This window comes from Lissotriton vulgaris, chromosome 11 (assembly GCF_964263255.1).
Source record: "Lissotriton vulgaris chromosome 11, aLisVul1.2, whole genome shotgun sequence".
NCBI classification, from domain to species: domain Eukaryota; kingdom Metazoa; phylum Chordata; class Amphibia; order Caudata; family Salamandridae; genus Lissotriton; species Lissotriton vulgaris.
The window spans coordinates 553,907,546-553,924,080 of NC_141699.1; the positions used below are offsets into that span (position 1 = coordinate 553,907,546).

General features: G+C 44.3%; 1 protein-coding gene across 2 annotated transcripts in view; it reads right to left on the minus strand.

Moving 5' to 3' along the window:
- Positions 1 to 13,807, minus strand: part of CCAR2 (cell cycle and apoptosis regulator 2) — a 405,097-nt gene extending 391,290 nt beyond the window's left edge. For both annotated transcript variants that reach the window (XM_086943621.1, XM_086943620.1), the window contains exons 1-2: positions 13,734 to 13,807; positions 1,517 to 1,606 (exon numbers count right to left, since the gene is read on the minus strand). In XM_086943621.1, coding sequence (XP_086799747.1) covers positions 1,517 to 1,568 — 52 coding nt within the window. In that variant the 5' untranslated portion in view covers positions 1,569 to 1,606; positions 13,734 to 13,807. The remainder of the gene's footprint in view (positions 1 to 1,516; positions 1,607 to 13,733) is intronic.
- Positions 13,808 to 16,535: the final 2,728 nt, after the last annotated feature.

Here is a 16,535-nt window from a genome sequence, read left to right on the forward strand (position 1 = left end):
ACCTCTTCGACTGTATGGAATTATTAAGCTTGTAAAGCGCCAGGCTACATTGAAGTAGACAACTCACGCCAAATAGTCAGAATTAACCCAAACAAGGAAGGCTTCTCTTTTAAGAATTTTAACAAAGCAAACGTCTTTGAGGACAGGGCAATCATCAAAAGGGTGGGGGCTCATCAGGGAGGAGGAAGATTTAAAAGCAGGGTTCGCAAGAACACTGACCGGAAGCATTACACGAGACAAACCATTGCGGCCAGGGACTTGAAGTGGGCCAAGGATTGGGGGTGGGGGGAGGGAGAGAGAGGACATGCGAGTGCACGTTATTAGGATGGAGGGTGAGGAGGTAGTGTGAGATGCACGGGAGAACGAAGTACGCATGAGGATGAGATACATGGGAGTGGATGGAGCTAGACTAAGAATACAATCAATATGGAGGAATGGTGTGAGGTGAGGTTAATTCACAGATCTGGGCTATGAAATGGAGGAAAGGGGACAAGTAATGGAACAACAGATAGAGACAGAAAAGAAAATGTTAAATTGCACACAAACATTTTAAACAGAGAAAGGAATGTAGCGGAGTACATGGTTAAGGAGTAGAAGGGAGAAAAGATGTGTAAGAGTGAACAAATCAGATGAAGTACCATTATTTTTTTCTGCAGGGAGAGAGAGTGGAGGTGCTGGCGGCTGGGGAGCGCGGTGTCTGTGGCAGTTCAAAACAAAAAAACACAGTGAACAGCCAGAGAGACAAGAATATTGAGAAAATAAAACGAGACACGGCCTGCCGGCCGTGAAAGTACGGCCGGTTGTGAATAATTAGGGGAGGAGCAGCCAGGAGAGAGCAGGAGCGGAGGCGCCAAGCTGGGGAACAGATGGCTTGCGATTTGATGCCGTGCACGCGCATTTTAGCTCAATGCACTTGCGCATTGACCTAAAAGCGCACGGGCACAGCATCAAATCGCCAGTCTAGTTAAAGTCTGTTTAAGCCCCTATATTCTCGCAAGCTCAATACGCATGCGCATTGACAGGCGAGACCTAACAAGCTCAATGTGCATGCGCATTGACAGGCGAGACCTAAAAATGAAACCCTCTGGTGCTTGCACCAGAAGTATTTCCTGAAGCAGGTTCTTGAACATGCTGGAGGCATCCACAGTACTGAGCACTGGTGCTATAGACATCTCCAGCACGTCCATAGTACCCAACTGGTTAAAGTATCTAGTCTATTGGTAAACCTGCACTTACTGATATTTTATTCAAATTACTGTGGTATCTGGTTATGAAAACATTTAATGATAAAACTGAGCAAATATCTGTCCAGTGCATATAACCTTACTGTTCCAGACCTGGAATAATGTGGCAAAACTCCAGGCGACCTGGCTAGCTTTCTGTTCCTGCTTATTTGCACAACCATGGCTGAGGAAGTAAAACACCAGCCAGAGACACTTCATAAAAATCAGATGGCAGAACTACTGTTTGCAAAGTAAGAGGTGATCCGCTTGCTAAGGCATCAATGAGTTCTTACCCTGAAGTCGCCGCCGGTTGACGTTATGGTTTTGACGTTTGTACTGCGACATCTTTGAAGCTTGAGAGGATCACCTGTACCGAGGAAGAACTGAGGGAGAGACAGCAGCATTAGGAACACACAATAGCAATAAAAATAGATAAAACAATCATTTAAGTGCAATTCAGAGAGAAGATTTATACTAATGTACTATACAAATCTGAAAGGAGAATGGCGTGTAATAACACTGCAATTCCTGGTGGTAGTGAGGTTTTATACGGCCCTGCAGTATCTGCCAGGGAGTGGGTGTAATAAAGCAACAATGCCTTTTTCTGCCATCTGAAGGACTCACTTCTATGTTAGGTAAGATAATAGCACATTTCTGAACCATGTCAAAGGAAACCTGGCAGGATTTTAGCAAACAGATGAAATATTAAACTACCAGAAATGCAAGGTAGGTCACTAGAATCTGTCACCAGCAAGCTATTAATAGACTAACAATCGCATCAACAGCTTGGTAAAATAAAGTTACAACAGCAATTTTCCTAGCACACCTAAAAACTGAGTGGGTTCCCAACAAAAACACTCTGAAAAGAGCAACAATCTGAAGAAGTTATTAGCCTGTCCAACAGCTTGCTCTCAAGGCAAACATGTGCCTTGTACAATATGGTCATTAGCTTTACAAAATGAGTTGAATCAACCGTAGAGTATCACAGAAGCTACAACAGACTACTTCCCAACACTAAAAATGTAAAAACAAAAGTTATAAGCAAACACCAACCCCTGGTGTGGGTTGCCTGTATACCATTCAACCAGGCTATGTTGCAATATACACTGATCAGTCCAGCCTCAAAAATGAAAATCACCGCCATGCCAAGAACCAAGCAGGCTCTGAATAAGGAACCACTTGAAAAAGCAAGGAGAAAAATAAACTATGTTTGTTAAAAACACCCTCCTTACAAGAAACACAAGCTCTCTAAAGAATACAAGGTACACCTGTTAGGCCTCAGAGACACAGGTCTTGGCAAGTTTAATGCTACTATTTTTTTTAACGAATATGGGTTCTACATTGAAAAGAAAGGGGAGTACCTAACTTTCGTGCATACCATTGGCCATGCAGTGATTCAAACTCATCAGGCTGCAAACCCCATAACTGGAAAAAAAGCATTCAAGTAGATGCAATGTGTCAACCAAAAGTGTACTTTATGGTGAGGAGTAGTGTAGTATCTTACAATGAATAATATTACAATATGACTAAACATTAAACAGGTCAAAAAAATGTGTATAAAACCAACTTCCTTCAATAAACCAATATAAATGCAAACAAATATCAACCACTAATTTAAACCTCTAATTATACGAGTAGATAAGAATAAACGCCTCCAATGAATGAATTTCTCAAAAGAGAGCAGTTTAAACTGGTTTTCAGATAGAACAGATAAAACAGCCTCTTAGACCCTTGCACAAGGAAACCAGCACACCAACTTATATTTGCAGATTTTAAAAGTTGTTTATAATCATACTTTTGGGATCTAACTTCAACTCAGCTTAACCACTACACTTAAGAATGACCTGTAAAAAAACAACCCCCCCCCCCCCAATAAACACTCTTAATATGAGAGAGAAAATATCCTTAACCACTGCACTTAACCCGTTTTGTGCTCAGGACGGCTCCCGGCCGTCATGAGTCGCAGTAGTTATTTGCTCATGACCGACGGGAGCCGTCCGAACGTTGCCCCTCCGCCCACACGCGATTAATTCCCCGCCTGTGTGGGCGAATTAATCAATGGGCGGAGTTCAAACGGCTCCCGGCCGTCATGAGCACACGTCTACTGTGACACAGGACGGCCGGGAGCCGGCCTGAGCACTGCGCCCACCCCACTCGCACAGTGGAAAAATGTACCCCGTAGCCAAGGGGTTACAATGACCTGTAACAAACAACCCCCCCTCCCCACCTACCCCCAAAAAACACTATCTCTTAATATGCTCTAGAGAAACCATCCTTTAGTCGAGGAACAAAGATCACCAAAACCTGAAAAATGCATACCTTGAGAGCAGCTAAAGTGAAAACAGTCAGTAGAGACAATCGAAGCTTTATACAGAGCCCTTCTCAACTGTGTGGAGCACCAAATTGATCACAATGCTCACCACAAACAATAATAACATTAATACTTTCCTCACTAGTTGCAGGAACTAGGACATCTCAAAAGAAGATAGCATTTATTCCGCCAATACAATTTTGGCAGATATCAAACAAGCTACTGTCTGATCTCTAGTCTACAATGCTAGAGCAGGTCTCTTCAGGGTGAGTTTTCTATACTAATGCAACAGCTCACGATGGTCCGATGAGTCCTTCAAAAGCAGTAGATTGTCTTTAGACCCAAGCAAGAGACTAAGGGCCTGATTAAGAGTTTGACGGCTGGAAAGCTCCAATCACAAATGTAGCAGATATCCTGACTGCTTAGTACAAGTGCATTAAATCCTATGGCACTGTGATCTCGGCCCACGGGACCTCCGATCCCGAGACGGCCCCTCACCTCTGTTGCCCCATCGCACCGCAACATGTCCGGGTAGACGCGTAGAAACCCCAACAACAGCGTCCATGACGACCGGCATCCCGCCCCTCTCTCCTTTGCAGGGTCCAATCAGGTGTAACGGAGGACCGGAAGGACTACCCCACGAACCCGGAAGTCCCGCCTCTCTACCGACAGCCAGATACAGAAAAGCCGGAAGGGAAGAAACAGACGAGGTCGAAGGATTGTGGCAGGAGCTTTCGGCTAGATCGGTGACGGACGGAGAAGACGGGAACGGAGACGGCGAGGAGTGGTCCGAAGAGTGGTGGAGTCCCACGGAGGTGGCTGGAGAGCGGCCGTAACTCGGAGGAGAGTTACGGCGGAGCGCGTGAGTACCAGTTACTCTCTAGAGCACATTAGGTGCACTGTGTACATAGTTAGAAACCCTTTCCCGTGTAAAATTGTTCCCGCTATCCTAGGCACGTCACCGGTAGGCACTAGATAGTTTGTAAATACGCACTTGTCACTGTATAAAGAGCACCCCTCTCCCCACCTCCCTGTGCACTTCCTTTCCTTTCCTCGACTCGTGCCCGTACCTTCCCCTACCCGTACCTCCCTCACTTCCTCTTCACTTCCTCACACTACCCGGTAACGGTGGCGGGATCGGATTTCGAGTCCAAGCACGGCTAACGGCTCCCTCTTTTCTCTTGTTTGCCCTCCGAGGTGTTCTCCTACCACATCGAGGCAGCTACACCCAAGACCCAGACGACCCTTGGACCCTCAGCGGACCCGGTCAAACAAAGAAGAAGACGTGCACCTTTCCCTGGGTGTTGGACCTGAACTCTCCTACTGTCCCCGTAAACCCTGTATAAAGACCAAATAAATCACTATCGCCCACTATATCCGGCCTCCTCGCCTGCTTTACCAGTCCGCCGACCGCCCACGATCACAGGCACTTATGACAGAGTATCCCATCTACCAACCTCTAATTGAGGCCCATAGTATCAATGAGGACAAGCCCAAAGGTCTAACCCCTCATAACTTCTTAATCCTCTAAGACACAGCAGATAATCAAGTTCTTTGGAAAACGATGAGATGAATGGCTGAGTTTTCTAAAATAGCACTAAGTGGTGGAGGCACCTTCCCTTTAAACCAAAAGATAATGCCAAAACTGGTACAGCATACTAAAATTATCTTGAGAGAATGGCATTTTCACGTTTTTGAGACAAGCAAACCTACTATTTGATTGGAAACACTCCAAATTAAAAAAAAAGTGCCCTATACCATGGACTACATTTAGGCACAGCAAGAGTAGTAATCTGGGCTCAAGTGTGTCTTCATCGTCAATGTTGTTTTTATGTAAAACCATAGGTTAGGGTGACTTTATAGTTAGGTGAAAATGTCAGTTGAAAAATACCCTTTTTGAACTCAAACACTGAAATTCACAAGTTCTAGTTTACTGAGCTAACGATAATTTGCACCCCCACAGAGCTCTCTTAGGACTTCACATATTACACCACTCATGACATGTTCAATGCCATCACTGATTACATCACCCTTTGAGGGCAGCAGTTTGCTATAAGCTTCTGACAATGAAAGGTATTTAGTGAGCTATGTCTAGACAAAATTTGATATAGCTTCTATACTTCTAATGAGTATATGCATTCATAATTAGTCTGGCCGCCTAACATGACTTGTATGTGTTGCAGTCGACTCCAAGAAAGTTGTGCATAGGACAACAGCTTTGTATAGTAGGAGCTTGGTGACCTAATGGGGCTTGGGTATCTGGGGGGAGTGACTGTAGTGCATACATACATATGAATGCATCCCTGTGTGAGGCACACCACTGGGTTCAACAAAAATTGACTCCCATACAATGTTCATCAGATTTAGTAAAGTTTTATGTTTAATTATGATCTTCTGATATTTTCAGTATATCATGTGAAAGACTTTATCGTCGTTGTAGCATTATTCGTCGTCACATATGTACAAGTTTCCACAACTCCAATGCATTTCGGGAGGTAAGCCCTTTGTCAAGGAGTTCTAAAAGTGAAGGAGATATAGCAATCAATAATGCGTACCTGTGCGCTAATAAGTGGAGTGAACAGTAAGTGTCATGCAATAGGGTGTCCCAGCTGATGCAGCTGCGTGGGGCCGCCTGTGTTAAGAGTGCTCGGTGAAGAGGAAAGGAGTGCTCGGTGGGGGGAAAAAGTGAGGTAGTCTACAGTGTACTCGGCTGTCATGCTAGAGAGGGGAAACTGAGTGAGACGCCAGTATTAAACGATATTCGCCTACACGCGGAACAATAACATCAAGGAAATACTAGCAAAACAACCTCTTGTCACCACTGAGTATAAAGGCACACGCCCTTGCATGAACTGCAATAATTGTAACAAAATCATTAAAGGGAATACCCCCCCCGACGAGCACTCCTTTCCTCTTCACCGAGCACTCTTAACACAGGCGGCCCCACGCAGCTGCGTCAGCTGGGATACCCTATTGCATGACACTTATTGTTCACTCCACTTATTAGCGCACTGGTACGCATTATTGATTGCTATATCTCCTTCACTTTTAGAACTCCTTGACAAAGGGCTTACCGCCCGAAATGCATCGGAGTTGTGGAAACTTGTACATATGTGACGACGAATAATGCTACAACGATGATAAAGTCTATTTACACAAGTTGACCTCGCACACCAAAATGCTGTATAGCAAACACAATGTTAGTATTCAGTAAACATTCATGTTGTGACTAAAGTAAAGTCAAACTGTTCTCCCAAGGAATTGGTACAAGTCAATTTTTCTTCGTTATGTTCTCTTTATTGATTGAAACACTCGCAGATAAAAAATAGCCAACGCGTTTCGTCCGAAACCGGACTTCTTCAGGGCTTTGCGCAGTGTGTTCCTATATTAATGGTCTTCTCCGTCCTGGCCAGTATACAGATAGTCAAATTTATGATTAAAAAGTTCGTGGATTCAATTATACATCCTTTCATATATGGATCCAGTAAGAGATCGGCGAGTCCGTCGTGTATGCGTGTGGTCGTCTGGTATCCGGATACCAGACGACCACACGCATACACGACGGACTCGCCGAATTTAAGGCATTACCTTTTGATCTCTTGCTATCTCTTACTGGATCCATATATGAAAGGATGTATAATTGAATCCACGAACTTTTTAATCATAAATTTGACTATCTGTATACTGGCCAGGACGGAGAAGACCATTAATATAGGAACACACTGCGCAAAGCCCTGAAGAAGTCCGGTTTCGGACGAAACGCGTTGGCTATTTTTTATCTGCGAGTGTTTCAATCAATAAAGAGAACATAACGAAGAAAAATTGACTTGTACCAATTCCTTGGGAGAACAGTTTGACTTTACTTTAGTCATAACATGAATGTTTACTGAATACTAACATTGTGTTTGCTATACAGCATTTTGGTGTGCGAGGTCAACTTGTGTAAATAGATTTACAGAACAAATTCATTTGTTCTAAATTGGGCTCTAGGGGGTTGTAGCCCAGACCATTCGCACCCTTGCTTTGAGTAACTGTTGGGAACCTGACTTGTGGTGCGGCACTTAAAGCCTCAATCCCCTTTCTTGCTGTGAACGATGATAAAGTCTTTCACATGATATGCTGAAAATATCAGAAGATCATAATTAAACTTAAAACTTTACAAAATCTGATGAACAATATATGGGAGTCAATTTTTGTTGAACCCAGTGGTGTGCCTCACACAGGGATGCATTCATATGTATGTATGCACTACAATCACCTTATCAGCGTGACAGGACGGACACGCTACCTGCGAGAGCACCCTAACTGATTTAATTTTTCTGAACTTTACTCTTAAACCTAATACAGTCCAATCGCTGTGCACCCTCTATTTATTACTTATCTGGAGGGAGTGGCATCTCTGTAGGGTGAATCGTGTGGATAGAAATGGGCTTGTCCACCTAATGTTCTTGGATTTCTAGGAGTGGCTTCTCTGTGAAGAGCTGCGTTCAAGACCTGAGTAGTAGAGGCTTGGTCACCTACTGGGGAATGGGTGTCTGGATGGGGTAGGGTCCTCATGAAAAATATGCGTGCCAGAAACTTTGGCACAAATGGAGCTATGGTGTTTGGAGGTAGGGGACTCGCTTGAAAACTTGTGCACATGGCGATGGACTCGAATTGTAGGTTTTTGATCACCTAATGAGGCTAGTATGTCTAGCGGCAGTAAGCTGCAGCGTTATTTTGTAAGCACATATGCTTTATGTTTATATTTAATATGTAATGTTTATATTTGATGTTATTCTGTATGCCCTTATGCACGCTCGGAGCAGTTAAGCAGACCCTTGATGAACATCGAGCTGTCAAGTCAGGCTGCGGTACCTGCTTGCATTCTTTACAATAAATAAGATTAATTCTACTAAATCTTTCTCTGAATATCAACATAACATACTTGTGTATTTAAGCTTTAAACGAATGTGCAACTTTTTTTGGGACATATTTCAAAGGCTGTACTGGTTTGTAGAGTAAACTGAACAGATGATTACTAGATTACATCACAGCGATATTATTTGAGATGTCATCAGTGAGGTCTCTGAACATGTCATGAGTGATGTAATGTGAGGACATAAGCAGTGTATGCCGGACAAGCAAGGTAGACCCAACTGGTGCATTTCCGTGTTTTTTTTATAGTTAAATATTGTATTTTTAACTGACATTTTCACCTTACTATAACATCACTTTAACCCCTTCCATGCTGATGACGGAACGGTTCCGTCGTCAGCATCGGTTCAGCTGTGCTGATGACGGAACCGTTCCGTCATGACTCCGCCCGCGCAAGGCGGAGTCAGCACAGGCGGGGAATACGCCCCGCACGCAAGGGGTTAACCTTTTTTTTGTAATTAATTAATTTTTTTATAAGTTAAAGTAAAATCTTATAACCCTACCTAACAGTAACATCACTTTAGCCATTGTTTTTTTACTAGTGGATTGCCTCAATTTTAACACAAAATATGATCTCAACACCATACAACTATAACATCACTGGTCAGTAGCAGGCAATTCCTGCACCCAACCCCACCAGATGCAGTCACCTCTCCCCTTGCAGTCAAGCCCATGAGAGCGCCCATCACAATATAACTGGGTGTCATTTTAAATAATTCTTTACTGACTTTCTTAAGAAGTCACCACATTAATGTACAAAAGGCAAGCTTATTGGCTTTGTCCAAGGGTAACCATACCAATATACAAGGCAAGCCTACTAGCCTTGCCAAGGGGTCATCACATCATTATTTTAAGACAAGCCTATTGGCTTTGTCAAGGAGTGACCACATCATTATACATGTTTGCCACAAGATCAATATATAACGGCAAGCCTATTGGCTCTGTCGACAATATGGAAAAGTGATGAGTTTCTCGCTTACACTCCTTGATCAACTTAATGCAGTCACAAGACCAACCACAACGAGGCCCTAACATTTAAGAGCAATGCTCCACCTCGGAAAATGCTTAGAAACACCATCAGCTATTCTTGAGGACATGTATGCACCCCACGAAACATAGGGCTACTTTCATTAAAAGATTACTGGTGCTCTCCATGCAACCCTCCAACAGAGTTTTACCATGGCGGTGGCGTCCATCCCCACATGAGGGTACCACAAAACCAGAAAAAATGTCAAATTAGCCACCAAGATCATTATGGGGGCGCTCCAGGCCATAAGGAGTAAATAAATGGGGGGGGGGGGGGGATTGAGAGGGTGTCTCTAGGACTGACTTCCCCCCATGGATAAACGGTGAGGGTATACATACATAGTCGCAAAAAACACAGTTGATGGACAGAATGCAGAACAATGTCTTACATTCACCCCAGTACAAAGATCTGGGCCTAAATCCATCGTTTTTTTGCACTCCACACCACCCTAGGTCAGACAATGGCTATATGCAAATCAGCCTCGACCCTGTGCCTCATGGGAACAGTCCAGCCGGAACTACCAAGCCATGTCTTTCCTAGACCGGAATCAAGCATCCAAGGACCGGTTTCTGACTATCAGCCTTCTTCATCCTGGATAGCTTGACTCCAGTGATGTGGAGAGCCTGGGACTCACGTCTGAGCATACCCAGCCCACTCGGGTGAAAATTGCAAAAAACACAGTTGATGGACAGAATGCAGAACAATGTCTTACATTCACCCCAGTACAAAGATCTGGGCCTAAATCCATTGTTTTTTGCACTCCACACCATCCTAGGTCAGACAATGGCTATATGCAAATCAGCCTCGACCCTGTGCCTCATGGGAACAGTCCGGGTCACGGGCTCTGCTTTACGGTGTCCACGATGTGAAACAGAAGCAAGGGATTAATGGACTTCCTGTTCGCTGAGGCCCATCCATGGGCTTTAAATATTAACTGTACCCAAAGGGGAAGGGATACGGACTACATTACCCACAACCCATTAGCGTTATGCTCATTCGAGTACGCCCATCTGGGGGCAGTAAATTGAATAATTATGTGGGTGTATCCCTAGAACGCTTTCCCAGGTCGAGACTCTGAAGACGAGCAATACGGCTCAGAAACGCGTCTGGCTTTCATCCAGGACAGGGGAGCTGCAGTTGTTGGCGCGCATGGAGGTCCTTCACCCGATGTTATCGAGGCAGCTGTTTGTGTGCAATCCTGCCTTGTGGGCAATTGGGAGCAGTCGAAGCAGCTGTTCGTGTGCAATCCTTTCTTGTGGGCAATTGGGAGCAGGGAGAGGGGCGTGGTATGGATATATATATATATATATATATATATATATATATATATATATATATATATATATATATATATATATATGTTTCCAAAAAAGCCTCCGCACTTTAGAAGTGCACTCCACACAGAAATGTTCAGAGAGGGTCGTATGTCTGGTAATCCAATACCTGTTTTTCAACTTGCCAAAAGCCCCATGATTAAGGTGCAGGCTGCACTGAAACGCGTAGGGGAGATGAATTGTCTGGCTGTCTTACCGCCTCTGAAAATAAAAGGTTCTGTGAACATTTCTGTGTGGAGTGCACTTCTAAAGCGCGGAGGCTTTTTTGGAAACAAACTGTACCCGGCAGCTCCAGCCGTGAGAAGCTGCACCGCCGGCAACATCGAAGAAAGGTCTGTGTGGCTGTGCACAGTCACAGCCTGTTCCAGCACACATAAATTTGTACATTGGGAAAGCGGTTTTACGAACTAGAAGCCCACCGGAGGTTTATGAATTTTTTTTAACATTGGCGGATTAATTGTGGTTGATAAAAACGGCCTCCACCTGAGGAGAAGAATCGGGACTACCATTCCCGGCATGCTGTTCACTAGAGGACACGTGCCACAGCCCCATGATTAAGGTGCAGGCTGCACTGAAACGCGTAGGGGAGATGAATTGTCTGACTGTCTTACTGCTTCTGGTTCTGTGAACATTTCTGTGTGGGGTGTACTTCTAAAGCGCAGGGATATATATCATTCACCAAGTAAAAATTAATGTACGCACTCGTCCAATTGCTTAAGCTGGGTTTTTATTCAAGAGACTCAGATAGCCCCCTTCACCTACGCGTTTTCGACCGCAGGTCTTGATCACAGTGCCTAATTAAAGCAATTTTTTCTGGTCAAAAGTATAGCATTTATCAAACACTGTTGCCATTGTCTGTTTATTTTAGGTTGTCTATGTTTTAACCACATGCGTGCGGGGATTATTTTTGCGCTGTGCGGCTTTTTTCCAAAAGCCGCGTTACATGACGAGCTCAGCTCGTCATCCGCACACGACCACCGTGGCTGATGACGAAGTGAGCCCGTCATCAGCATCGAAGGGGTTAAGGCATTTTTAGAAAGCAGATTTCAGATAATGTTTATAGAAAAACAAGTTCTCTTCACAAATGGCATTTTATGTTTTTAAAATTGTAGGTTTTGTGGATTCCAGCTACTAGATGAATTAACATACAGACAACAGGAGAAACTGATTTAGTGTGTGTTCAGCAACAAAGCAGTTTAGGAAAATTGCCCAATTAAACGAGCAGCAAAAAGAAGACCACCAATCTAAGTATTTAATCAGAATGCCTTCACTTTTTCAGGCAGGAAGAGAAGGAGAACCAATTGGCTGTTCAGCGTTGGAAACGGCCACGGGGAGATCACGAATGGATCTCAAGAAACAAAGTCAAGAAAGATTTTAAAACACCACCACTCATACGTTAATGGTTAGATTTTGTAACTGTTACACATTTTTGCTTGGAAATCAATGTGTCAGTAATGGAAACTGCTTTCCTTCAGTACGTGGCCTAACATGAAAACATTTTAGATTGATAGATATATACACACACTTGATCAGTTTGCACATTCAGATACAAACTGACATCTTTGCAGCTAAGAAAGTCTCTTTGATTTCAATCTTAACTGGAAAAAATGGGGTTGCACTGCAGTGAAATACGCATAAGTAATACGTGTTGGGTGACACAAATGTCACACTTCTGCCACTTACATACCCGTCTGGATGCTCCTTAAACCTTCTACTTACCCATTTTGTGGGCCTCTCACATACGAGAACCACCATCAAGAATTAAGGGGGTGTCACTCATAGCAACACCATTGAACATGTGTTCACCTACAGCCCATCAACCTAGTCTACAGACTACTTATCCAACTCAGACTTTTTAAGACTGGAGGAGTCTTTCTTCTTGCAAAACAATCTACTGGTTGTTGGGGCAAAAAGCCAACTTCCGACCCTTGGGTGGAACAAAGTACTTGCCATACCCACTTTACCATATACCCTCTCCAGTCAGTTAAGGACGGTCCTGCCGATCCTTAGCCCCTTTCCTCTTCAATCTGACCCCTCTCGACCACTGCCTCATCTGGTAATCTAGGGGGCTGAGGCCCTAGTTTCAGTTTAGTACGTTTCTAAAACTCACTTCGATAGAACACTAGATACCATGTATCCAGCACCATCGAGTGATTTTACAGAATGAACCCACTGGAATAAATACATTTTGAGGGTGAGGTAGGTTTTCAGGGTAGGTGATACCACGGAAATTTTGGGAGGACACACAGTTTCTTTGTAGTGTGGAGATTTGCCACGGATGACACCTCTGAAACAAGGGTGAGATATGATATGACATATGCTAAAGCATCGAGGCTGACTTCCATCTATTTGCTCATCTACCCGCTTGCACAATTTACCTGCAGATGCCCCGCCCCACACTTTATTTATTCAGCATGCCCGATCTCACCGAGACTCACTCACTCTTCAAATCGAGGAGTTCATTCCAACGTCAAAAGCCATCACTTAATCCTGGAGGAGGGGGTTTCACAATCGAACAATACATCTGAACCCTGAAAAAAGGTAAACCCCTTACTGCGGAGGGGACACCTTTTTTCAGCAATGCCATACTACTATCTTCAATCCGAGGAAGGAGCGTTTTTTTCCCATCTCTTCACAACCCATCGCGCGACACAACAGCCTAACGGTGTTAATAGTCCCTTAATACATTCGCTTCCTCCAAAACACCACTACCTGCACCCGACTAGTTATTTTCTCGACCCCACTTTGTCAATGGGGGAAAATCTATTTAAAACATCCCCACCTTTTTGTGTGCATGCTAAATTTTCAATTTTATCTCTGTTCGTACGCTCACTTTTCTCTGATCAAAATGTGAGCGAAACATATTATTATACATTTTCTCTTTTCTCTTCTCATCGGCTCCCCTCCAGACCCACACTCACCGTCAGCTCAATAGATACAGGCCCGGAAACAGCGCCACAAACCGACCGGAAGTGACGGCTCGGAAAGTGGAACTATCATAGAGCGAGAGCGCTCTGGCTTTCTAACAGCCGGAAGCACCACAAGACGAGGGTGCGCTGTACTCTGTGGAGGACTCTATTGCCATAGAGTATAACGATCTCTAGACTCTTGCGTCCGTGCCCGGTGTTTCGTGGAAGAGCGTGGTATCTACCACAAACGACCCGGGCTATAGTCTTCGAATGACTCTTTGCACTGATTTTGGCAGTTTACCGAAGTGCTACAGTTGTATACGTGAACAAGCCATACACGCCCAACAGCTTATCGAACAATACTCTGCGCAAGATCAGGTTCAACAAAAAACATAACGGTGCTTTTCTACAAAATGTCAATATAATGTAATGAAGCGCCCCTGGCGGACCCTATACTGTGCTCACTCTTCAGGGGTTTTGTTGCTCCTCAACTGGACCTGATCAACAAAATTATAACTCAAATTACAATGTAAATAAAAAAGCGCGTTAGCCTTGAAAACGAGAGAAGGATTTCAAACGATGAAGGTTTATTAAAAGGATTCACATCATGACAAGCAAGCATTTGCAATGCAATAGGCCTCGCATTAATTGGCATTGCTAAATATTGCAACACCAATTGCAACAAAAGTCTATAAATTGTAGGCCAAAAAAATGTGTATTTATTTTTGTAGCAATGGTGGCATGCTGCGCTTTCGATGAATATGTTTGAAAGTAAAGTGCGCCATACTGTGATTGCTACAATAGTTAATTGTGGATGCGTTAACAATTGATGTGTGCGCTGGTGGTGTGTGCCTGTAGATATTGTGCACTGATGGCTGGTGCTGTGTGTGCCTGGTGGAAGTGTGCACTTCCGGGTGGTGATGTGTGTGCCTGGTGGAAGCGTGCACTGACGGCTGGTGGTGTGTGTGCCTGGTGAAAGCATGCACTGACTGCTGGTGGTGTGTGCTTGGTGAAAGCGTGCACTGACGGCTGGTGGTGTGTGTGTGCCTGGTGAAAGCATGCACTGACAGCTGGTGTTGTGCGTGTGCCTGGTGAAAGCATGCACTGATGTCTGGTGGTATGTACCTGGTGGAAGCGTGCACTGACGGCTGGTGGTGTTTGTGCCCGGTGAATGCGTGCACTGACGACTGGTGGTGTTTGTGCCCGGTGAAAGCGTGCACTGACGACTGATGGTGTCTGGTGAAAGTGCGCACGGACGGTGTGGTTGTGTGTTGTGTTTGTGGTTTTGTGTGTGTGCTTGTGGTTGTTTGTGTGTATGTACGGGTGTTGATGTGTGTGTGGTTGGGTTTGGGTGGGTGTGGTTGGGTATGTGTGTGTGATTGGGTGTAGTTGTGTGTGTTTAAGAGTGTGGTGGTAAGTGTGGTTGTGTGTGTGTGGTTGTATGTGTGTGTGTTTATGTGTGTGGGTCCTGATGCTGCAGTGCATACTGATAACACGATGAGCAGAAACCCATTGTCTGATCAATACACTCTCACCAGCCCACGGCCTAGGGAAACCCATGATCACCTATTTGTGACGGTGCTGTAACATATAATGCGCACTGATATCTTCGGGTCTAGCTAGCGATATATGAAACTCAAAATAATATGAATCTTAAATTCTTCACTCCTCCCATGATGCCCTTGGTGATAACCGGATGTAGATCTCTCTGCACCCTTTTCAGGTTTTAGTTGCTATATATGGTTCTGGTGGACTGTTGAAAACAATCCAGCCCCATCTCATTGATACTTTTAAACAATGTAGACTGCTTAGAAACAAATAATAAAGTTCCACAAGTGATTTTGAAAATGTAGTCTGCAATCTGTGTCCCTGTTAACCAAACCTCACACGTAAAGGTTGTGCGTCCAAGATGTATATATTTTTTGTAGTTTTTCGAACAAGAGCGACAGGTCTGAAAAGAATTGATTTGGACTTTCCGCGAAGTGCAGTGTTGTGTTGTACCTGCACACTCGGAGTCATACGCGCATTATTTTTTAATGTTCCTGTGCTCCTACCAATGCCTTAGGTTCTAAACAAACCTGATTGCTTTTTAAACCTCTTGAGGACCAGTTCTTGTAAAACATCTGGCCGAAGCAGGCCCAGAGGAAGTCGTTTCAAACACGCAAGCCTGGGCGTTGCTGAAGACGAGGGCTGGTCTGCCAAAGCACGTAGTAAAACGTATTTTTAAAAATACATCTCATTCAACTTCTGCAAAAGAAGGACTTGCTTCTGTTCTAAGTGGCTGCAGGAGTTTATGGGCCCTGCCGTGGAACATTGTAGCACACCCAAGAGCGTGGGAATGTGGAAACTGAAAACATTCACTATGAGGAAGTTGGCACACTTGTGAAACATGCGGGATAGGGGCATTTACAAACTAGTTATCTGACAGTGTTGGAGGAGGGCATGCTCTAAATGCATTTTGTAAATTCAAGACATTTTTTCATGTAAAAAATATACAAAGGTGCAAATCGTTATAACTAGGATTAAAAGAGAGCAGGGCACCACACTTTGCTTAGGGGGTATGAAAGCTCACTGCTTGAACAACATACTCTATGAACAGCCCACAGCGCATCTCTGCGGTGCATCTAAGCAGCGCAGGCGCTGTGTGACCCTGCAGTGCATCTAAACGCCACAGGCGCTGTGTGAGCCTGCGGTGCATCTGAAAAGAGCAGTGTTTCCAGAGCATAAAGCTCAATGTAGCATCTCGCAACGTTCAGGCGACCATGCAGAGCGCAATATTATTATTACCGCCAACAACCTTTATCAGCGCACACC